We start from the raw sequence: 23,283 nt of genomic DNA, 5'->3' as shown, positions 1-23,283 counted from the left end.
ATTTCTATTCTTGCCGTATAGCTGCTATTTAGGTACTATATATAATATTCGTGGTCTGAAATCGTGACAAATACTGTATTGATTCTTATCAGTTCCGGAAAAAGCATAGCTCAGGTCTCGGCCCGACGCAATGGGAAAAATCACATATTTCTAGCAAGGCGATGTACTAAATTTCAAAGTAAACCTACTCAAAAATGATCCAACCCCTAGCTCAATGGCTCAAATGGGAAGAGAGTTTTGGGCCCGCTCAAAATTTTATTTTTCCATCTTGATTTCATGGGTATGACAGCTGTCAGTCTTTGATTTTGTTCAAGTATCTATTTATGCTATAAAACTTAAAGATCAAGTTTCTTGATTTGATGTTTGTCTCTTGCTCTAGGTTGCTGAAATGACATCAAATCGAGCTCATAATATCTATTATTATGAATTAAACGTCTGCTCCGGCATTCTTTCGGGTGCCTTATTGGCTCAATTTTTTTGAGAAGCGTTATCAAATTTCCAAATAGCCGAGCAAACTGCATACTGTTTTAGATACTATGAGCGTTTCCGGCAATGGTGCTTCCGTCCTGAATATCGAAGACCTAGCCTTTGACACTGATAAGGAATTAGATGCGATATTGTAGATTACCTTCCGTACATTACAAATATAAGAGCTACTTATCTTTATGAATACGAAATGCAACCCAGTAAGAAGTGTGAAGAAACAAAGAATTTCTAACGAGTGTCTCGAAGAGAAAAAGCTCATTTGAAATAAAGTTCCAAAATGTCATTACCGGCATCTTTTTCCAAAAACGTGGAGAAAAAAAGAGAAAAAGTCTTTGTTGAAGAGGATACTTCTCCATCATATTCAGATCTCGAAATTGCAGAGGCCAAAGATACGAACGATTCAAAGACCAGGATCTCAAAATTTCTAAAAGGTCTTGAGCTTAAGACTTCAAATAATTCTAGAGGTTCAAATGTCGATTTAGATCCTGTCGTTTTGTCAAAGAGGACATGGAAAAGTCATAATTTTGCAATGTACTGGATATCTGATGATTTCTCTCTTTCCATGTTTGAATCAGCTTCGTCCTTAATGGAAGTAGGCTTATCTTGGAAGTTGGCCATCGGATGCGTAACCCTAGCTCAGTTCATCACATCTCTTCCTATAGTTGCAAATGGTTTGGTAGGATCTAACTATAGAATTGGATTTGCTATTCAATCAAGAGCTGCTTTCGGTTGGCACTTTAGTAAGTTGATTATTTTAATGAGAATGATTGTTTCGATTTTTTGGTATGCGATACAGTCCTATAATGGTGCAAGTTGTATCTATGCAATGACTGTAGCCATATGGCCAAGCTTCAAAACATTGCATAATCAGCTTCCCGAAGATTCAGATACTAGCACTCAGATGATGATTTGCTTTTTCATATACTTCGTTGTTGTGTTACCGTTCTTCTACATTCCCATGTCTCTTTTGAGGCATTTTTTCACTTTGAAAAGTATCGTAACTCCGATTGTGGGCTTTGGGATAATGGGATGGTGTATTCAAGAAGTAAAAAATAAGGGCCTTTACCATGAGCTTTGGTCCGATGACACAAACACTGCAACGGGATCTGAAAGATCATGGTTGTTTTTAAGCGGAATATACTCAAATATTGGGACATGGGCTACCATGGGAGTTAATTCTCCTGACTTCACACGTTATGCCAAATCGAATTCTTCACAATACATAACCATTCTAACGATGCCTTGCATGGCCTGCTTGATGACATTTTTAGGCGTTGTCACTGCAAAAGCAAGTCAGGTGATATATGGAACTATGTTGTGGTCTCCTATGGAACTCGTAAATAACTGGACTTCGTCAGGTGGTAGAGCTGCTGCATTTTTTTGCGGAGTTGCTTGGTTAATAGCACAGATTGGTGTTAATATTGCTGGAAATTCTGTTGCAGCTGCTAATGACATGAACGCACTATGGCCAAGGTACATTAATATTAGGAGAGGGCAAATAATTACAGCTGTTATTGGATCGTATGCGTTAGTGCCATGGAAAATCATGAAAAGTGGAGCATCCTTTTTGTCCTTCATGTCTGGCTATACTATCTGGCTAGGGCCAATAACTGGAATATTAATTTCCGATTTCTTTTTCATCCATAAAATGAGATACAATATCTGGGAATTGTACAATCCAAGTGGGATTTATAGATACGGAAAACTAGGTATCAATTGGCCAGCTTTTGTCGCTTTTAATGTAGGCTGGGTACCACTTTTGCCTGGATTGTTGCCTAGTGTGAATTCTAAATATGTCATGCCTGCAGGAATAAATCACCTTTATGCTCTAGGGTACTTTTATGGGGTTTTGGCAACTAGTGCTGTTTATGTAGGTTTGTGGAAGCTTTTTCCTAATAAACAGGCATTGATAGACAAAGCAGTTTATTGTGACGATATTGATTATGACCCATTTCCTACTGATTATGATCCCATGACTTAATATGTACTATGTGTATATGCAAATTGAATTATGAATTAAGTGAACTTGTACGACGCAAGGTAGATTTGAAGAGAAATAAAAAGTGTTTAAATTTGATTAAAGTAATATATAATATGAAAGGCTGTAAACAAGATGATATTTTATCCGACCTTATATCACTTGCGTTCTATTTGAGTACATTCCTGTCAAGCATAATGAGCTACTTCAAAGTTCTTGCAATACATTGATAAGACATCTTGTTGTTTAATATTTGATACCTCATTTAAATATTCATGGCTCTCGGTTCTAAATTCCCGTATTATTTTTTTTTTCTTTTCAAATGATAGAGAGGAGTGATCTCTACTACCCATCAAGGGTATTATAATCAATTTCCCTTGAATTTCCTCAAAATAGCTTCTATTAAATTATCAAAGAAGATCCGATGTAAGCAAAAAAATATAGCCCAGTCCTTGAATAGTTGATTCGAGTATATAGTAGCCATATATTTGGATTTTTTTTTAACAGATTTCAAAATTATTGCCATGCCTTTTTACAAGCTGACATTTTCCTTTTAAAGTGCTGAAAAAAAAAGAAGCAGATAAAACCTCCAGATAATTAATCCCTTTAACGATTGATTGTACAAAATAAAGTAGTATTGCTATTCGGAAGGTAATTAAAATCTATCAATTCTTCAGCCTTCACTGCTAAAATAACATATTTTTGCCTCATAATAAAGTAATAAATTCAAATCAAAGTCATATCAGTTTAATTCATACGTCAATAATCTTGTGGGCAAGATAGTACGTTGTTAAAAGTATCGTGAAGTTTGTTAAAATTTCTTCAATAAATGCTAAGAAACAATAGTATTGGTAGTCCCCGAAAAGAAAAACATACTTGCTTGGGTTTGAGAATATATCCATTCCTGCAAATGCGGAAACAACACTGTAAATACACCGAATCAAAAGAAAAGCTGAGCAAACCAACAAAAATTTGTTTACCAGACCATATTCGTTTCTTTTTTGCAAACTGAGTAAGACAACAGCTGTCATCGTTGCAATGGCTGCTAAGAATATAAGGCCACTAGCTTTAAACAAAGCTTCTGCGGTATTGATATCATCGGTCATGGTAATACTTCCAGCAACTGTGGTTATAACACCAGCGGTAACTAACAAACCCATGAAAAGGGCTATTCTATTTTGCTGAGGAGTATCCCTTGGTTTTCCTTCCTTCAGCTTCATCTCAGCTTCTCTAATCCCGTTGATCTCGTCAAAGCATACACGAGTTGCAATTGGCATTACAGCCTTCATCAAAAAACCCAAACTTGCATTGTTCAAGATATATGTAGCAATTGTTAATCCTTCGCTGGCTTTTGTTTGGTGGAAAAACACAATCATGCAAATTGCCCCACCGATCTTGACCACATTGAATATAGTTATAAAGATAAATGACTGCTTGATTAACACTCCCCTAGCTCTTGCAGTTCCCTTCTGTATAAGTAGGAATATTATCAGAGCTGTAGTCAAAACATAGATAACTATCTGCACGTATGAAATGGTCTTCCATTCACTTTGATCTTTTGGCTGAAGTTCCATTTTTATCAAAAATAATCTTTCTCTTTTTTCATACACTAGTTACAATACTTATGGATCATAATGCTTCTAAGAGCACCAGCAATGCATCTTCTTTTATACTTTTCAGCTGTGCAAGTGTGTCTTCTCGCATTTCAATTATCATAATTATGTAATCGCGTACTAGACGATTTTGCAACTTTCTCAAACGAAAATGATCACTTTCCTGCTGGTTATGATCCCATGACTTAATATGTACTATGTGTATATGCAAATTGAATTATGAATTAAGTGAACTTGTACGACGCAAGGTAGATTTGGAAGAGAAATAAAAAGTAATAAAAAGTGTTAAATTTTGAGTAAAATAAAAAATATGAAAGGCTAAACGCAGGGTGACACTTTATCCAGTTTATGCTACTATCGTTCTATTTGAGTTTATAGTAATCAAACATCATGAGCTAGGTCGAAGTCTTTGCAATTCATTGATTATGTCTTGCTCTTAAATATTTGATACCTTATCCAAGAATCCATGGCTCTCGATTCTAATAAAAAACCAAATGATAGTGATGCGTGATATCGACTACTTATCAATGATATTATTATCAGCTTTCCTAAACACCCATAAAAAGATTTCTATTCTATTATCAAAGAAGCTCTGATGTGAGTAAAACAATATTGTAATCCTTGAAGCATTGAATTGAGCACATATGAGTCTTATATTTATGATATAAAATTAACGGATTTCAAATTATTGCCATGAGTTCTACGACGCGACAGTTTTTGTTTTCGAATATTAAAAAAATACCAGGAAAAAGTCTTCTATCTCTTCAGATAAATAATTACTTTAGCTACTAGTTTGAAAAATATACTATTACTTTATTTAAATGTATCATTTTCTCTCGCTAACAAAAATACTCTATTTTACCACTTTAGCTAAGCAATTTAAGTTAATATCATAACAATTCAAAAGTCCATAACCTTGTAGGCAAGATAGTACGTCGTTGAAATGATCGTCAAATTTGTTAAAATTTCTTCAATAAAAGCTATGAAACAATAGTATTGGTATTCTCCGAAAAGAAAAACATATTTGCTTGGATTTGAGAATATATCCATTCCTGCAAATGCGGAAACAACACTGTAAATACACCGAATCAAAAGAAAAGCTGAGCAAACCAACAAAAATTTGTTAACCAGACCATATTCGCTCTCTTTTCGCAAACTAATTAAGACAACAGCTGTCATTATAACAACAGCCGCTAAAAATATAAGGCCACTAGCTTTAAACAAAGAGTTTGCAGTACTGATATCGCTCGTCAAGCAAGCACTTCCAACAACTGTGGTTACAATACCTGCAGTAACTAACAAAGTCATTAAATGGGCTATTCTATTTCGCTGAGGAGTACCCTTTTGTGTTCCTTGATCCAGCTTCCACTCATCTTCTTTAACCACAGTAAACTCGTCAAAGCACACACGAATTGCTATAGGCATGACAGACTTCATCAAAAAACCCAAACTTGCATTGTTCAAGATATATGTAGCAATTGTTAAACCCTCGCTAGCTTTTGTTTGGTGGAAAAACACAATCATGCAAATTGCTCCAGCGACCTTGACATGATTAAATATAAAAATGAAGATAAATGACTGCTTGATTAACACTCCTCTAGCCTTCGAAGTAAATCTCTGTATAAGTAGGACGATTACCAGAATCGTGGCCAAAATATAGACGGCTATCTGCACGTATGAAATGATCTTCCATTCACTTTCGTCTCTTACTTGTAATTCCATTTTTATCAAAAATAATCTTTCTCTTTTTTCATACACTAGTTACAATACTTATGGATCATAATGCTTCTAAGAGCACCAGCAATGCATCTTCTTTTATACTTTTCAGCTGTGCAAGTGTGTCTTCTCGCATTTCAATTATCATAATTATGTAATCGCGTACTAGACGATTTTGCAACTTTCTCAAACGAAAATACTGATTATATTTCTGATGATCTACGCCCCGTTAACAGAGCCATTAGCAGCAAGGGGGAACTCGCACGCTCATCTCTATCACCACTACTTAAAAGTAGTCTTAATACAATCGTAAACTTATTCACGCCTCGTTGATGACTCTTACGTACGGCTGCTCCAATTTCGGCTGCGTACTTTAGCGATTACCTAATCAAAAATGTTTTGAAGGAAACGGTACGCGGGTACTATTTCAGTGTTAATGGTTTCGTATTTTGTCGGTTCTGCATAGTAGGCCCTTGCTTTCTATTGAAAGGTCGAATATGTCAGCCCGGAAACTATAAGGTATTGACGTAAAACAGAAAAATTAAGGGGTATTCAAGAAGGGAGATCTAATTCCTAGGAACTTCGATACTTCCAAGAAAATTCAAAAAGATTGCATTATAGCCTTTTGCGCGTTAAGCGTTCTGGAAATTGATGACGTCGGCAAAGAATGTGTCAGTCAAGAAGAGGTCACGAGGTGGCTGTCTCAATTGTAAAAGAATGAAGATCAAGGTAAGTTTTCTTTTTCGAAAGATAGAAGCAGAGATGCCTTAATTCGTCACTTGAAAGAAACTAACAAAACATAGTGCGACGAGAATAAGCCAAGTTGTGAGTACTGTTTGGCAACTAAGCGTTGCTGTGTATATATCAAAGTTCCATCTAGACCCCGACAGAAAAAGATCGATCATGAAGAATCAATCGTTGAAGACTTTGCTAAAAATTTGAACATTTCAGCGCCGTTAAGTTTTGAAAATGACTCGATTCTGCTACCACAAGTGATGAATATGTCAGACATTGAGTTTGATCGAGATTTATGTGTTGACGATTTTAGTACAAACTTGGACGCAACGCCATGCTTTTCTTTTGATAATAGCTTGCTTCTGCCACCAAATCTGATGACTATATCAGATATTGAATCTGAGCAACAATTAAGTGCAGAAGAATATGATGAAGAATACACTGAAGAATATGCTAAAGAATTAGCTGAAAAAGTGAACACTTCACTGGCAGGTACTTTTTTTGATAATATCTTGAATCTGCCAACAAAATTAATGACTATATCAAATTTTGAATTTCGCTTAGTGAAATTCTTTGACGTCTATTGCATAAATTTATTCTCATTCGGAGCGGACAAATATGTTGATACTATATGGAGAAGACATGTCCCTCATTATTTTTGTCGATCAAGTTTGATAAGACTGGCGGTTTTTCTGTTTAGTTGTTTAAATCTATGGCCAATCTATGAGTATCAAAAATTTGGACAGGATTCCTCTAACGATGATGATATATATTTAAGAACAACGATGTATTTTGCAAATGCTGTTCGCGAAAAGAACTCTGCCATTAATAGACTAATGAGCCTTACAGAAGATGAAGCGTCTTCTCTGGAGGGCGTAGACTTGGCTGCAGAGTTAATGTTTACCTCTACTTTGATATTTTCCTTTTTGGGGATTCATAGTCACAAGTTATTACCATTAATTTCATTTAATGAAGGTCCAAAAAATGACTTTCTTTCGGTATGCGAAGGCCTAGTAAATATTAGGGAGGTTTGTATGCTGAGATCTGGCGGCCAAGTCCAGCGATACTTCTGGACGGCTAGAAGGATAAGATCCTTGAAATGTAAAAGCATTCCTATTACTGCATTGTTGAATGAACAGCTTCAGGAATATTTTGATGATGAAATTGTCGACGCTGCTCTGAGTCTCAAACGTGAATGCTATAGAGAGCTGATCACTATTTTACAACAACTGCTTCGCACTGGTAGCAAACACAATTACCCAATTCCTGTCTTTATATGGGTATTAGTAATTGATAATACTTTGTTCAAGTATATCAGATCCAAAGACTTTTTCGCGTTGAGGTTATTATATGTATACGCTTGTCTTTGCCAAATATCTAGATTTCTGTTAAATCTTTTACAGAATATGTGGATTGACTATATACATTGGTTCAGGGATTACAATATAAAGCTTTTTGGTGATTGGAAATATGCGTTCGACAAAGGTTTTTTCAACTTAGTAAAATCTGAATTTTTAATCGATGTGGGCAAATGCGCGATCTATGATACACTAGATCCAGGAGCTTATGCCGACTTCTCTGAACATTTGATATCTGAGGTAATGAATAAATTTCCAACTACATGTTGAATACAGAGTAATAATATTGAACGGTAAATTTACTGAGGGAATCTTTGATGAAGAGTATGGATATATTTGTTGACCTTGCCCAATTCAAAATAAGGTTTTCTTTAGTCGCTACATAAACAACAAAGTCTTTAAATAAGTAATCCGTAAATGTAATTTCCGTGGTGAGGATCATCTTATAATAAAGAAACTGCTTAATCAATTTGCGTCACTAGGATTATCTTTTAAGGGTTTTAAATCAAGTCACCATGAAATTGTAATATATGATATCATAGTCTATGACACTATCATTTTCTTTCGTATCGGATGTTTGGAATGATGAAGAAATATGGCTCCAAATTTGATATCGCCTTTTCTTAACAACAAAAAATATGGACAGAAAGTACTTTGCAAAAGGAATCTCAATAGCTTATTTTTCTAGCAGTTGTATAAAGACAGTATCGGAGTTAATTGAATAGTTAAGGACTATCATAGGGGGAGCTGTTAGGCGTTGAAATTATTATGTTTGAATCCTGTGTGTATGTGTTTCTTATTATGGTAAAGGTAGTAAGTTCTTATCTCGGCTTCTCTCAAGTATCCCGATCTTAACCCTCATCAAAAGTCTTAGTTTTTTCCACATATATAGAGGATTGATAATCTGTTCATGATGAAGGAAATATATTTCGATATCAGATAGGGACTATAATTGGCTTGAAATGTCTTTTCCAAGAATTTCAATTGAAAATTTGTGGGAAAACTTAACGGAAAGGACTAATAAATGGGGTCAGATAAGGGAAAATGAACATGGAATCAAAAGACTTGCCTTATCTTATGAAGATCAAATGGTAAGAGATTGGTTTGTGAATGAGTGCATCACGTTGGGTTGTGAAGTAATTATTGATCAAATTGGTAATATTTTTGCTATTTACAGAGATGTGGAAGCTCCATCTTTGGCACCGATTGGTGTTGGAAGTCACCTCGATACTCAACCAACCGGTGGAAGGTTCGATGGGATATTGGGTGTCTTGGCTTCACTTGAAATTTTAAGGACAATTAAATTTTCTGGTTATAAACCTTACCACCCAATTGCTGCTATTGATTGGACAAATGAAGAAGGTGCAAGATTCCCTAGGATGTGCATGGGATCGGGTGTATGGAGTAATCAAATTTTGCTTGAAGAAGCCTTATCTACAAGAGATAAAGAACAAATCTCTGCTGAAGAGGCACTTCAAAGAATTGGTTATGAAGGCGATGTTCCTGCTGACTACAGAGTGAACAAACTTGCTGCTCACTTCGAACTACACATAGAACAGGGACCAAAGCTTGAAGATAAGTTAACTCTGGTAGGGGCATGTGATGATGCTGCAATAGGTGTTGTTGAAGGCGTGCAGGCAATGCGGTGGTATGAGATTTGTATAAAAGGCAAGGAAGGACACGCAGGAACCCTCAGTATGGACAAGAGAGCAGATGCTTTAGTTGCAGCATCTAAACTTGTTTTGCTCATAGATCATGAATCTAAAGCTATTGGTGCAGTAGCCACAGTAGGGAGGCTAGTTCCTAAAACGAGAGCCCCTAATACAATTGTCGGTGAAGTCAATCTAGTTTTTGATTGCCGAGCTAAGGTAGAGGCGCAGTTAGATTACATTGCAAGAAAAGTCCGAGAACAAATCAATGTTTTCGAAGTCATGGGCTATAATATAACACTCCAAAAAATATGGGGTCATAATTCAGTTTCATTTAATGAGGAATGTATAAGAATAGTGGAGGAAGTCTGTGCGGACAAAATAGATTTGCCAACACTGAAAATGTACAGCGCAGCTGGTCACGATAGTGCAATGACAGCAAATGTTGCCCCTACATCTATGATTTTTGTCCCTTCAAGAGGAGGTGTGTCTCATAATCCTGAGGAATTCACTTCCAGATGCCAATGCGAGACAGGGGCTCAAATTTTACTCGAAACTGTACTTCGTTTCGACCAGAACCTAAAAATGCGCTATAAACAAGGTCGAGTATAGCTTGTGATATAGGGTGCTTACCAAAACTTCAAATATAAAAGAAAGCAAATTTTTATTTTGACAGTAGTTTAAAAGTTATAGGATTCATGTATGCGCATAACCTTTTGCACTATATTTATTGGTACTCACTAATACAGACCGTTGCAACATTGAAAAGTTTCCCTTTTTCACTTTTCTTAAAACACAGGATAATTTTAGAGTCTCATGAAACTATTTCATCTCAAATATGTCTAAAAGTCATCCATATCGGTTTTGATAGTATTTTTAATATCAAATAATTCGTCATAAAGATAAGAGCTTCCACTAATGCCTTTATTCAAACTAATGAACTGAAATAGCGCATGTAGATCGCGACTCATTGATCTAGCAGCAAGGTTTCCACTAGCGCTTTGAAACTGCAAAATAGATAAGGGCTCAAGCACTTCATAAAATCCCTGTTTGTGATATCGCATCATCTCAATTACAAATATCACTAATATTGCAGAATAAATGTAATGAGAATCATAGAACCCAAAGGTAGATATCATCTTATTAGCCTTACAGTAGCTTAATATCTTTATCGTAGATTTTGCTGCGGTAACACAACACTTTATATGCGAGTCTTTCCATAAGTTTTCATCGATCATGGATGATTCATTACAAAACAACCTAAAATAATAAAGAAGAACCGGTCGAGTAGCAAGAATCACTGTTTGATTATAAAATAGGTGTAAAGATGCATCGCGTCTTTTTATTGGATAAATATCTTCGAACGACCTTCTATTCTCCAAAGGAAGATTACTCTTCCATTCATGGAGGCATTCTAGCGCATGTGTAACAAGGTGACTACCCGATGCTACCTCGAAATCATTTTTATAGACTTCTGATATCACCTTAGAAGTGATAAGGGCAAGTCTGACATTCAAGGCAAAATAATTGTGTTCAAAAAAAAGTGACTTTTCACTTTTGTTTAGATTAGAGTTAGAAGGAAGAGCAACGTCGATGGCATCTATGCAAATAGTATGAGGAGTTCCCAAAATTGAAACACAGAATATGTCAGTAACAAAGGCAGTCCACCAGGTCCTTGAACGATGCTCCCTTTCCACAGCTCTTATGGCCCCATCCCACTTATGAAGCCCTATACAAAGAGCTTTCCTAATAGCAATTGAGCTATGAACAGATGCAAGACCTTTTTTATTTAAGATCAAAAAATACCATGCGAACAAAATATGTGATTGAATAGCCACTAGTGAAAAACTATGTTCAATTCCTGGTAAATAATGGCATGCCAATTTGAAGTACAGATACCCAGGAATTTCATCAGTGAGAGGACTCGATCCATGATATATAGCACCTAACGACATGACTAAGCAAAATTGGGATAATGCGGCCGGCTCTCCCTCAAGTCCCTCGGAATATATTTTATCTATATTTATCAACAACTCGTCATAGAGAAAGAAGTGATAATCAAATTTTAAAAAATTAAGAAATTTTTTAAGATTTTCAATCACTGCGATTCCTGAGGGAAGCGTCGACTCATCGTTAACATAGAAGGTATTCTCTCCATACTCTTCATTTTCATCTTCTAAAAGATCAAAGTTAGCAGCTGGGTTACTAATCTCAACTATTTTCCTGAGAAAGTCTCTCGTACTACTAGATTTTAATCCCAACCTTGAGTTGCAAGGATCTTTGGAGCTAAGAAAGTTCCAGCATGTGAAATTAGAAGGTTTCTGTTCGCATTCTTTCTTTAGCATAACAATTTGTTTCTTTAAAGTATTTAGCTCATTCTCAGATATATGTATTTTTCGGTCTTTGAGAGGATATAAGCAGTCAAAACTCCCGATCTTACAACTACGGCAGCTAGGTTTCTCACCAGAACACTTTATTTTCAGTTTGTGGCACCTGGTACATCTTAAATGGTTAGTTAAAAAAAAAAAACTTCGAGAAAACTCATTCTGGCTACTTACGCAACAAACGTCCTCATCTTTTCTTAATGATATGGAAGTGGAAAGATTTCAAGATCCCGATCAGAAAATATGAAGGAAGACAAAACATTATCTCCATTTTAATTGCTTAAATTGGTTTACACACTCAGGATCTCGGCATAAAACTGCGATCCCGATCTTTTCTTATCAGCGCATAGAAGCTTATATATTGTCTGCAAATAAATCGTTATTTGCAATATAGCTGAAGAAACTAGTAAAAATTATGACGAGTCCCAGCAAGGAAAAAGATACTACTTATGTAAAAGCAGTTGGATGTGAAGAGAGCAGCTCATTTATTGGACAAAATGACAATTCGAATGAGATCGAGAAGAAAGTACTACGAAAGTTCGATCTATTGATAATTCCATGCTTATGTCTTGCATATCTTTTTTCGAATTTGGATAAGTCTAATATTGGAAATGCTGAAGCTGCAGGTATGAGCAAAGATTTAAAATTGGTCGGAAATCAATATGGAAACGTCGTCAGTTTGCTCTATGTAACTTATGTCATTTTCGAAACTCCAATTGCACTTTCTTTGAAATATATTGGACCCAAATATGTCCTATCAGTGATGTGTTTACTCTTCGGGATCAGCTGTTTGTGTACTTCTTTTGCTAATGGCTATCACTCACTTTTGGCCTGTCGCTTATTAGTAGGATTGTTTGAATCTGGAATCATTCCATGTATCAATGTGTATTTAGGAATGTTGTATACGAGAGGAGAAATGGCCAAGCGCTGTTCAGCTGTTTATGCTGCGGGTGCTACTGCTGGAGCTTTTGGCGGTCTCTTGGCTTTTGGAATTACAAAAATTGAGACAGAGAACTGGCAAGGTTGGAGGTTCTTGTTTGCAATAGAGGGTGCTTTGACAATAATGTGTTTTCCTGTACTTATTACCTTCTTACCTCGAGATGTCACCAAAGTTTGGTGGCTCAGTGAAGAAGAAAAGCGATTTTTGGAAAACAGAATGAGATCTAACCCTGATTTCCACATGTATGAGAAGTTTTCGTGGTCAGAAGTAATCAGAGGTTTAAAGGATAAAAATACTATCTTAGTATGCCTTTACCAGTTTTGCGTAGACATAACATTATTTGGCATTTCAACATTCCTCCCATCTATTATAAAGGGTATGGGATATGGATCTTATAGCACACAGCTTTTAACAATACCATTTTATGTCGTTGCACTTATAAGCTTCGTAACAGTAGCCTATTTTTCAGATAAAACGGGAAACAGGGGTTTCTTTATTATAGGAGGAGTCCTCTGTGAGGTTATAGGATATGCAATACTTATTGGTTCCAGGGCTCTTGGAGCACGATATTTTGGCTGCATGATGCTAGGGCTAGGTATTTATGTATGCTCTGGGCTAAGTATAATGTGGGTTAATAATAATAATGCGGGCCATTATAAGCGCGCAACTGCAGCAGGGATGTGTACAACGGTGGGAAATGTTGCAGGGGTTGTCACTGGCCAGATATATACAGCTGATACTGCTCCTAGATATTTTAAAGGATTGAAGACTGCATTAGGTATGACTTGCGGAGCATTGATCTTTGTGAGTTCCATGGTATTTAATTTTGATAAAGAAAATAAAAAGAGAGAAAAGATATTGAATGATTTGGAAGGAAAAGATATTCTGAATCCTGAGTACTTTGAACTCAAAGATGACACTTCATTAACATTTAAATTTTTACTTTAGCTCTATCTAATGCAAATCTCATGATATGTTGGTCAAGTGTATGTTCTCTCACTTCTTCTCAAATATTCAATTGAATCATATCAAATTGCTTCGTTTACAGTTCTAAAAATATTCTAAGTACAGAGAAATAGGAACAGAAAAGTAGTGTAAAATATGGTGATTAAATATACCTCTAACTATACCTCTTATATATTCTATCTCAACATTTTTCTATGTAAGATGGCCTCCACTCTGAAATCCATTTATTTCTGGGTGACGCTAGCTGACTCTTTGCTCTATGTAAAAAAGTTCCATTTCCATCACCGATGTCAGTCAAAATACCTTCTTTAAATACAACCTTTCCCTTAACAATTGTGTATCGTGGCCAATTATTAATATCATAGCCTTCAAAGGGCGTATAATCGCAATTGCTGTGTAGGTCTTCAACCCTAATTTTGTCTCGCAATTTGTTCTGGGGGTACCAAATTACAATATCCGCGTCCGATAGCCCTGGAATAAGAGCACCTTTCTTGGGATAAATTCCATATAATTTCGCTGGATTTGTGCAATTTAGTTCAACTAACTTTTGCCATGACAATCTGTTGTTGGAAACACCATAGCTGGCAATTAAACTTAACCTTGTTTCAACGCCTGGACATCCATTGGGAATCCACTGGAACTCACCATTATGACCATTCTTGAATGCTACTTTCTTACCATCATCGGAATAGTATTTAGTTGGACAGTGGTCAGATGAAAAGATCGTAATAATACCGTCTTTCAAAGCTTTCCAAATAATGTCAAGATCTTCGTCATTTTGACGAGGAGGTGGAGAGCACAAGAATTTTGCTCCTTCGAAAGGGTCGTGGCAGTGAATTTGTTTCAAATCTGCCGATTTCAAAAGAATGTATTGAGGACAGGTTTCCGCAAAAATTTTCAAACCTCTTGATTGAGCATTGTGAATTGCTTTGATTGCTTCCGGTGCAGAAACATGCACGAACAACAAAGGTGCATCCAATGCTTCAGACATCACGATTGCCCGGTTTGTAGCCTCACCCTCAAAGATAGAAGGTCGCGACACCGCATGGAAATAAGGATCTGTCTTTCCTTGCTCCTCAAGGGAATCGATCATCCATTGAATCATATCCCCATTTTCAGCATGCAACATAACAGTGATGCCACATTTTCTTGCTATATTCAAGGCAGTCATAAGATCATAATCCCTGAGTTGTAACTTCGGATATGTCATGTATAATTTGATACTTGTAACCCCTCCTTTCTCTGCTAAGACTATCAATTGCTCCTCAAGATTAGTCTTCTTAATTTTGAACATTATTAAATGCAAACCGTAATCGCAATATAAATTTTTACTGCAGTGATCTTTGCAATTATTTACTGAATTAAGTAAGGCATCATTTCCATCATCATTTGGATCTTGCGATGCAAAAGCTATAATAGTTGTAGTTCCACCGGCGACAGCGCTCCTTGTACCAGCTTCAAAGTCGTCTGAAATTTTACCAAAAAGATCCAAAGGCTCGGTTAAATGAACATGGGCATCAACACCTCCAGGTGTCACAATTGCACCCTCTGCATCGATGATGTCTTTGAATGGATATCCACTCAAGTCGCCAATCATGGCAACTTTACCGTCTTTTATACCCACATCGGCCTCAACAAAAGACTCTGTACAAATAATCCCATTCTTTAGAAATGTCAGTCAAATAATATCTATGTTAAAATGCTTTAAAACTTAAAACTTACTTTAACTATCAAGTCGAATATCATTTTCGATAGTTTTGTTGAGGTCAAAAAAATAGTGCGACATCTTAATTGCTTTTATCCAATTCGATGTTATCTATCGATCGGCAAAATCAAAAATTACCGAAAAAGAAATATTTGAATGCAAAACTTTTGAAATGATCAACTATTAAAGTGTATGATAAAACTGGCTCTTCCTAAATCTATAGAATAAATTCAAAAGTAGTTCGCTTTTATAATGACGCAGGATAAGCTTAACATTATAATTGTAGGAGGAGGAATAGCTGGGTTATCAGCCGCGATATCCACGCTAATTAACGGTCATAATGCAATTGTTTTGGAGGCATCTAAAAAGATAAATGAAATAGGTGCTGGTATTCAGGTCTCTAGCAACTCAACAAAGATATTGAAGAGGTGGGGTGTATGGGAATATTTAAAGGAGGAAGCTAACATTCCACTTTACACCGATTTGAGGGACTACAAGACGAATGAAGTCTTTTCTGTCGCAGACCACACTGCTATGTCAAAGATGTACGGTGGGCCGTTTGGGAACTTTCATAGAGCTACCCTTCACCGATGTTTGTTAAAAAAGGCAAAAGACCTTGGTGTGACCTTCCTTACTGATGCTAGAGTTGAGGGAATTAACTTTGATAAACCATCAGTTACGCTTCAAAACGGAAAAGAAATAAGAGGAGATCTCATTGTTGGTGCCGACGGTTATAGGTCTAAATGTATGGAATTATTTAGAGGAAGTGAGGATAAACCTCAATTCTCAGGGGATATGGCTTACCGAATTTTACTTGACATCGATGACGTTAAGGATGATCCAATTTTGAAAACAATCGTTACTGATAACAATATTCATTACTGGATGGGACCGGATTCCCATATTGTTTCTTATGCCTGCGACAACAATAAATACTTCAATGTCGTTATTCTTACTACTTGCGATATAGAACCCGACATGAAATGTTCTTCAGTTCATGCTGATATCAAAGCCGTGCAAGAGAAGTTTCAGAATTGGAATCCAATTGTGAGAAGCATTCTTGAAAAAACTAAAGAAGCCTCAAAGTGGCCATTATGGATGAGAGAGGGTATATCAAAATGGTCCCACGAGAATGGTAAATTCACTATGTTGGGAGACTCAGTTCATGTTACAGTGCCTTACATTGGACAAGGAGCTGGAATGGGCATAGAGGATGGCTGCGTCTTTGGTGAGTCTATTGGAAAGATACATTCGAAAAATGACTTAATGTTTGCTCTTGCTGTTTACAATGATGTTCGAATCAAACGTTGCTCGAACATAGTTAAGATGAGCCGTGACATGGGTATTATTATGCATTTGAAGGATGGACCAGCCGCCGCCAGTAGAAATGAGCTAATGAAAATGGCACCACCACTTAAAGGAGATCTTAACCTTTGGAGAGATCCTATTAATGCTAAGTGGCTATTCGGTTTTGACGCATTCGAAGCAACAAAGATGGCTTTTAAAAAGGTTCTGAAACTACACGGACTTAATTGAAAATTAACATTCATTCCCGATTCGACTGTATACACTTATTAACTCAATAGCTAGATATACGTGATAGAACAAAAAGAAGCCTCAAACCTACAAAGATATAGTTACATAACACTATTTTCAATCAATCCTGTTCGTTGGCGGATAAGATTTTGATAATAAATCACGCCAGTCTCCTTTATGGGGTTAAGAATGCCTTGATGGTATTTCCCTGTTTTGAGGTTTATTTGTACAGCTTCGCACAAATCACGATCTTCTTCAGCCACCTGTCTGACAAAGTGATAGTACTCTTCAAACTCATCATCCAAGCCTTCGAAAAAATAGTCGAACTCCATGCGGCATTTATCGGCACTGATTGGACATACTCTAAAGCAGCCTAACCCCCCACCATATAAGTTCAAAGATGAAACGGGAAAAAAATATAGGAATAGGCCGGCTGTGTCCTCTGCCAGAGTTCCAGAGGGAGTAGCGAGATGACGGCAAAAGTTGGTATATGGCTCTACCTTATAAAAATCTATTGAATACATCTTACTCAAACCAGGATGGGTATACTTGCAATGTAAGCATTCTTGATACCCGTCAATAAAAGTCAAAAAATTGTAATCAGTTTCATAAACCAATGAACGACGCAAAGGCATTTTCCTAAAGTCTATGGGGTTAATGAACTGAGTCAACTGATTACCATAATATTGTTCAAAAGTCTGAGATGGAGATTTTTCATGTGTGATAAACACCAAACCACTTTCACTAACTATGCTGTTGACTTTCTCCAATTTTGATAAGGCAACGCTGACATCCTCTTCTTCCAAAATTTCATCCTTATGCCCATAGTAAAGGTTGATTGACGTACAGTTTTGAATATCTTCAATATCACACAAACCGAAAAAAGGATTCTTCAAAAAATCAAATTGCACCGCTTTTTCTTTCTCTGATTTGGTAAACCGGCTAAGAGGCACAACAAAATGCCAACCTTTGTCAAAAATTTCACTTTTAGCGAGTTTGAGAAACTCTTCACTCGTGTAACATGAAGCAGGTAATGTTTGTACTAAATTAGTTGACTTGGTCATTTTTTAGATTATAATGATGCCACATAACTTCTTGGCCAAAGACTATTATATATATATAACTTCTAAATAATATTAAAATGGAGCTTTTTTCCTAAATTGGTTCCATTTCACATGTTGCATAGCTCTTATCTTGAAAATGCGACAAAACAATCTTTGCGACACTTAAACTCGTAAAAACACACTTCAATCCGAAACTAATAGCAATGAGGGGTCAACTTTTCCTAGTTGTGCAAAATTAAGATCATGATTAAACTGTTGTGCCTTTCCTATAGAGCCTATTTATGTCACTTAATACCTCTTTTATTGCACATCTCAGGATAAATACACTGCGTTAGAATACCATATTTTACGTGCATCCTCTATATAACTCAGCCCATTTTATACTATAGTTAGACATAACAAGCGTGTATCATCGTCAATAAGATCAAGTATGAATTTTGAGGGAAATGACTTGAAGGCAAATTACTACATCTAGATCGCTGGAAGAGCTCAAACGTAATAAATCTTCAAGTGCTTGAGCACCTATTGTTATGCTTAAACATCTAACCAAACAAGTAGTGGAGCCAGTCCTAACTATAGATTCTTAGAGCCGGAAAACTCGGTTTTTGATTTTGTAGAAGTTATTCAAATGTATAGATTCCGTCAAAGGACATTAAGCCTTCTAATTTCAAAGTTCAAGGTTTAAGATAGGCGTTCGGAGCATTTCTTTCTCAATTCGGTCTAGTTACTAATCAGGGCTTCATGTGCCACTTCTATTGATGGTTTGAAGCGCAGAGTCAATAAGCTATATAAAGAGATAGTTTAGATAGGATGGTGTCAAAATTCAAGTTCTTACTATTATGAGAACATCATGAAAAGAGCCACTTTAAACTTAAAAAGGTGAAAACCTAACGCTCAACCTAAAGATTATGCGTCTGCACTCATTGAATTTTTAAAAAAGCACTATGCTGAGAGTTAAATGCATTCTCTTTCACTAATCCATATGTAAATCTAAACTTTGAATCTACCTCAGTAAAATTTCTTGATTTGAAGTAATAATTGTCATACCTGTTTAGAAGATGGCTTTTTCTTAAGCAGAAGATGGACAGAGATTCTGTACCCTAGTGAAAACGAATCATGTATGAGATCAAGTATCATTAATGATATCCTCCTTTAAACTTTGATTTCAGCAATCCAAACTTCTTCAACGTAACTGACTATCTGCCTCTAAAGATATTAAGAAACGCAACAGGAGTAATAGCTGAATGCACGAATAGGTCAGTCCATGTGCCTAGCCTAAAGGCGATAAATAGCATATATTAGCCCATACTATAGAGCGATGACTTATCTAATTCTGCTATTCGATGATATTAGGTCTTGCCAACTCAAGCGGAACCAAATAGCTTCCGAATGTTCATTACTGCAAAAAAAACTCAAAGCTCTTCGAGCGATCTCCTATTTATTAATGCCTGCATTTAATCTATGAGCGCTCGGTTACGCAACCTTTCTATTCGATGGGTTGATCAATTTCCATTTAATCTTAGATATGGCAAATAAATAAAAATGAGACAATATTTGTATTTGCAAAAGCATACAAGGCCACCAGGGCCACTAGAGACTTTCTATTTATGCAGAAACATTGAACACTACTATACTAACTTTAATGTGACGATTTCTTTGAATCAAAGAACTGATAATATTCTTCTTTCAAATGCACTACGATCAATTATATCCAAAAACACCAGTTTCACTATTAATGCTTATCCCACTGAAGACTGTAAGAAAATATATAAAGGAAAATATAAACTTGCTCCAGTGAGGGAAATCAGGTTTGATGATGTGGTAAAATTTGTCAGGATAGAAGACAAGCTAGATGAGAAAGTCTTGAAACAAATGGACGCGGAGATATGCAACATGAACACCGACAAACCCTTATGGAAGCTAATTGTTTACGAATCTCTTAGAGATGGCAAGCAGTACCTTTCCTTTTGCTGTGATCATATGTTATTCGATGGCACTTCAGCAGTTCATTTCCATGAAGATTTAGTGAATCATTTAGGCCACTACTCAAATATAAAAAACTTGAAGTTTCAAGAGGTTTTATTCAATTATAGTAGTGAAAAGTATACACTCCCGCCAATTCATCCTTGCAGCGAAGATCTCACGGATTTGTATCTGAGTTCATGGGTTTATCTTATATCAGTGATCGTGAAGAATTTTGTTATCGTCACATTCTTAGTGGAATGTTTTAAGCTTCTCTTAACTAAACAACGAAAGGGCGTTCTTCAAGCTCCGATATTTTCTACAAATTCTGAGTTACAAAAGTATCCTGTGACCCATTTCAAATTAATAAACTTACCTCCTAAACAAGTTAAGAAGCTTCTACTGTTCTGCAAAGAAAATGGCACTACTTTAACTCCGATGTTGACGGCTATTGGAACAGCATGCTTACAAGAAACTATTCAAAGAAACCAGTCTAAAGAATTCTCTTTCAAAGTTGAAGTCGTTGTGGACGGGAGGAGATACTTTCCCGAGAAAACAGATCTCACACGCTATGGAATCTATGTTTCCCCGGTATATTGTAGAATAGATCCTCTCGAGGTAGCTTACAAACAACCAATGCAATTTGAAGTGCCTGTTAGGAAGCTTTCTTATGCTGTCAATTCTGCCCTTAAGTCTCGTTCATCATTTAAGTTCACAGGTCTTCTAAAGTATGTCAATTGTTGGGACTTTTTAGAGAATAAATTCAAAAAAAGTTCCGATAGAGACACTATTTCAATTTCCAATTTAGGGAGGCATGATATTAATCTGGGCCCTTGGCACGTTGATGATTTGTGGTTTAGTCAATCGATTGGAATATCATCTTTCTTCGGATTATCATTTGTGAGCTCTCCTCTTGGAGGGTTGAACATAGCTTTTGGTTATTTCAAAGAGTTTGATAATCTTCCAAAAGGCTCAACTTCTAAATTGTCTTACGCAGATCAATTTCAAAAAAAATTTACTGATACCTTGGCATCCTTAGCAGCGACTTATTAGAATTGTGAATTTGTTGCATTGAAGCTCTGCTTGCATATGGATAAATAGCAAGAATCGAGAATAGAATCGTAACAATAGAATAGTATGTTTCCTTCTTTTTTTTTTATATATCATTAGAAATACTAGAATCAATAATTAAGTAATAATTATAAATTAACTAAAAAAAATAGTCAATATTAAGAATATCCAACAAGGTCGGCTATTGTTTTCAAGATTTCTATAACTTTCTCTTCTTCTAATCTCTTGCATACTACCTGAAGCGCTATCGCACCTCCATGACTCTCCTGAGGGTTATAATCCCTCCATATATTGTTATCAGTTTCGTTGCGATTTGTCGAAGAAGCATCAGCAATATCAATATTTTGGTTTACCCTAGAAACTGGAAAAGTTGCCGCTGAGAAATCAAGAGCATTGAATGGTGAAGTATATCCCACGTAGTCATGGAACTTTCCCTTAGGATTGCCTGCAAATGGCGATACAGGAAGTATTATGGCATCTATAGGTTTACCGTTTTTTGTTTTCAAAGCAGTCTCATTCCATCTCTGCAAGTATTTTTTTTGAAGCAATTTTCTCTCAGACTGAAGTTTCCACAAATCAGACACGCCTAGTTCAGAGGAGGTGCCATACAGACGCATATAAGGAAAAAGAGGCTCTCCCGTTTCATTCAACACTTCCATGACATGTTTTCCGCCATCACTTAGGAAGAATGATGTAATGATCTTTGAGAGTCGCAAATGATCGTCTGCTTCCCAATCTATCACATCGTGACCATCCTTTTTCAAAAGATCAACGACTGTCAGAATGCCTCGGCGAATAGGAGGAGTCGGACGAATCCACCCGTCATCAGCTAGAACAGCAATGTTTAGTTTTTCAGGAACACTTGCTTCTCTCCAAGGCAAATTTATGACACTTGGGTCGTAATCCCATGGCTTTGCATCTATTACACTTTTGCAGTAGAATTCTAAAGTCTCTAAAGACGTCGAGAGAGGTCCATTGACGCTGTTAACAGATTCTAGACCGGGAAGTCCTGAACGACATCCATATGTAGGAAACCTACCAAAGCTCGGTCGCAAGCTGTACAAGTTTTGAAATGATGCTGGGATCCTAATGCTTCCACCTATATCTGAGCCTATACCCAAAGGTGATCCTTTAAGAGCCAAAAGGGCAGCCTCACCACCGGAAGAACCACCAGCACTCAAAAGTCTATTAAAAGGATTGCTTGTTTCCCCATAGATGTGATTTATTGTTTCAGGTAACATCATTGCCACAGGCACGTTTGTTTTCGTATAAAAAACTACACCCATATCCCTAAGTATTTCAACTAACACTGAGTCTTCATCAAAGACGTCAGGATTGAAGCAAAAATTCACCATTCCTAATGTGGTGGCTTGTCCTTTTATATTGAAATTATCTTTAATGGACATAGGAAGTCCATGTAGTGGCCCCTTGACATTACCTGTTTCGTCTTGATATTTGTCAAGCTCTGCAGCTTGTAATAGAGCCTCGTCAAAAAATACTTCAGAAAGGCAGTTCACAAGTTGATGTGCAACGCTAGATCTATGGCAGAATGCTTCAGCTACTTCGAGGGCTCTCCAATCCCTCTTTCTTATCCTTGAAACTATGTCAATTGCATTGGACTCAGTAATCTCAATTTCTCTTTCACTTAGAACACCTGATTTTTGAATCCAATTTATAACGTCTTTGGATTCATCTATTTTAGGAAGTTTGGAACTTGGAACTAGCCATTCTCTTTTGAACCGCTTGTTTCTTTCATTTAATTTCTTCGATGCTATTTCTCTATATGTATCAGCTTTCTTCGTCATTTCTACAATGATGGAAACACAAAGGATTGCCCTTTAGAAGTAATCGAAGCTGGGTTTTGTTTTTAATTCTTTCTAATCCTTTTTATTTTATATAACCGAGAATGTATAGATAGCAGAAAATTGAGATAGGGAGTTCGGATATGTGCAATTGTGATTCCCGGGTCCTTAGTTGGATTTCCTTTGGCCTTTCAAGCAACAATATTAATCGCAAAGTATACCCTTTTCTAATAGGGCCGCGCAGCTCGTGGCTCAAGACTACCCAGGACAATCGATTTGCATATAAGCTTTCTAACAATGGTGCATCTTACAGGATAC

The 23,283-nt window shown here is 36.5% G+C and overlaps 12 protein-coding genes across 12 annotated transcripts; 6 read left to right on the top strand and 6 right to left on the bottom strand.

Moving 5' to 3' along the window:
* Positions 1–763: 763 nt before the first annotated feature.
* On the top strand, positions 764–2,467 carry PRCAT00002480001 (nucleobase cation symporter-1 family protein; the record flags this gene model as incomplete). Its single annotated transcript, XM_062952345.1, has 1 exon — positions 764–2,467. The coding sequence occupies one exon, from the start codon at positions 764–766 to the stop codon at positions 2,465–2,467; it is 1,704 nt and encodes a 567-aa protein (XP_062809256.1).
* A 749-nt stretch (positions 2,468–3,216) lies between these two features.
* PRCAT00002479001 (uncharacterized protein) lies at positions 3,217–4,038 on the bottom strand (the record flags this gene model as incomplete). Its single annotated transcript, XM_062952342.1, has 1 exon — positions 3,217–4,038. One exon carries the CDS (start codon positions 4,036–4,038, stop codon positions 3,217–3,219), a length of 822 nt encoding a protein of 273 aa, XP_062809255.1.
* A 939-nt stretch (positions 4,039–4,977) lies between these two features.
* PRCAT00002478001 (uncharacterized protein) lies at positions 4,978–5,799 on the bottom strand (the record flags this gene model as incomplete). Its single annotated transcript, XM_062952341.1, has 1 exon — positions 4,978–5,799. The coding sequence occupies one exon, from the start codon at positions 5,797–5,799 to the stop codon at positions 4,978–4,980; it is 822 nt and encodes a 273-aa protein (XP_062809254.1).
* A 989-nt stretch (positions 5,800–6,788) lies between these two features.
* Positions 6,789–8,156, top strand: PRCAT00002477001 (uncharacterized protein; the record flags this gene model as incomplete). The annotated part of the gene is made up of 1 exon (XM_062952340.1): positions 6,789–8,156. The coding sequence occupies one exon, from the start codon at positions 6,789–6,791 to the stop codon at positions 8,154–8,156; it is 1,368 nt and encodes a 455-aa protein (XP_062809253.1).
* A 692-nt stretch (positions 8,157–8,848) lies between these two features.
* On the top strand, positions 8,849–10,147 carry PRCAT00002476001 (M20 family metallo-hydrolase; the record flags this gene model as incomplete). Its single annotated transcript, XM_062952339.1, has 1 exon — positions 8,849–10,147. The coding sequence occupies one exon, from the start codon at positions 8,849–8,851 to the stop codon at positions 10,145–10,147; it is 1,299 nt and encodes a 432-aa protein (XP_062809252.1).
* A 230-nt stretch (positions 10,148–10,377) lies between these two features.
* On the bottom strand, positions 10,378–11,880 carry PRCAT00002475001 (fungal specific transcription factor domain-containing protein; the record flags this gene model as incomplete). The annotated part of the gene is made up of 1 exon (XM_062952338.1): positions 10,378–11,880. The coding sequence occupies one exon, from the start codon at positions 11,878–11,880 to the stop codon at positions 10,378–10,380; it is 1,503 nt and encodes a 500-aa protein (XP_062809251.1).
* Positions 11,881–12,334: 454 nt separating this feature from the next.
* Positions 12,335–13,807, top strand: PRCAT00002474001 (uncharacterized protein; the record flags this gene model as incomplete). Its single annotated transcript, XM_062952337.1, has 1 exon — positions 12,335–13,807. One exon carries the CDS (start codon positions 12,335–12,337, stop codon positions 13,805–13,807), a length of 1,473 nt encoding a protein of 490 aa, XP_062809250.1.
* Positions 13,808–14,006: 199 nt separating this feature from the next.
* Positions 14,007–15,422, bottom strand: PRCAT00002473001 (uncharacterized protein; the record flags this gene model as incomplete). The annotated part of the gene is made up of 1 exon (XM_062952336.1): positions 14,007–15,422. One exon carries the CDS (start codon positions 15,420–15,422, stop codon positions 14,007–14,009), a length of 1,416 nt encoding a protein of 471 aa, XP_062809249.1.
* A 360-nt stretch (positions 15,423–15,782) lies between these two features.
* Positions 15,783–17,066, top strand: PRCAT00002472001 (uncharacterized protein; the record flags this gene model as incomplete). Its single annotated transcript, XM_062952335.1, has 1 exon — positions 15,783–17,066. The coding sequence occupies one exon, from the start codon at positions 15,783–15,785 to the stop codon at positions 17,064–17,066; it is 1,284 nt and encodes a 427-aa protein (XP_062809248.1).
* A 101-nt stretch (positions 17,067–17,167) lies between these two features.
* Positions 17,168–18,130, bottom strand: PRCAT00002471001 (uncharacterized protein; the record flags this gene model as incomplete). The annotated part of the gene is made up of 1 exon (XM_062952334.1): positions 17,168–18,130. One exon carries the CDS (start codon positions 18,128–18,130, stop codon positions 17,168–17,170), a length of 963 nt encoding a protein of 320 aa, XP_062809247.1.
* Positions 18,131–19,672: 1,542 nt separating this feature from the next.
* On the top strand, positions 19,673–21,145 carry PRCAT00002470001 (uncharacterized protein; the record flags this gene model as incomplete). Its single annotated transcript, XM_062952333.1, has 1 exon — positions 19,673–21,145. The coding sequence occupies one exon, from the start codon at positions 19,673–19,675 to the stop codon at positions 21,143–21,145; it is 1,473 nt and encodes a 490-aa protein (XP_062809246.1).
* A 176-nt stretch (positions 21,146–21,321) lies between these two features.
* On the bottom strand, positions 21,322–22,968 carry PRCAT00002469001 (putative amidase; the record flags this gene model as incomplete). The annotated part of the gene is made up of 1 exon (XM_062952331.1): positions 21,322–22,968. One exon carries the CDS (start codon positions 22,966–22,968, stop codon positions 21,322–21,324), a length of 1,647 nt encoding a protein of 548 aa, XP_062809245.1.
* Between the last annotated feature and the right edge of the window lie 315 nt (positions 22,969–23,283).

This window comes from Priceomyces carsonii (genome assembly GCF_900007245.1).
Source record: "Priceomyces carsonii strain CBS4050 genome assembly, scaffold: Debaryomyces_carsonii_scaffold_2, whole genome shotgun sequence".
Classification (NCBI taxonomy): Eukaryota; Fungi; Ascomycota; class Pichiomycetes; order Serinales; family Debaryomycetaceae; genus Priceomyces; species Priceomyces carsonii.
Note: the sequence above shows the minus strand (reverse complement) of the source record. Positions and strands in the feature narration are given on the sequence as shown.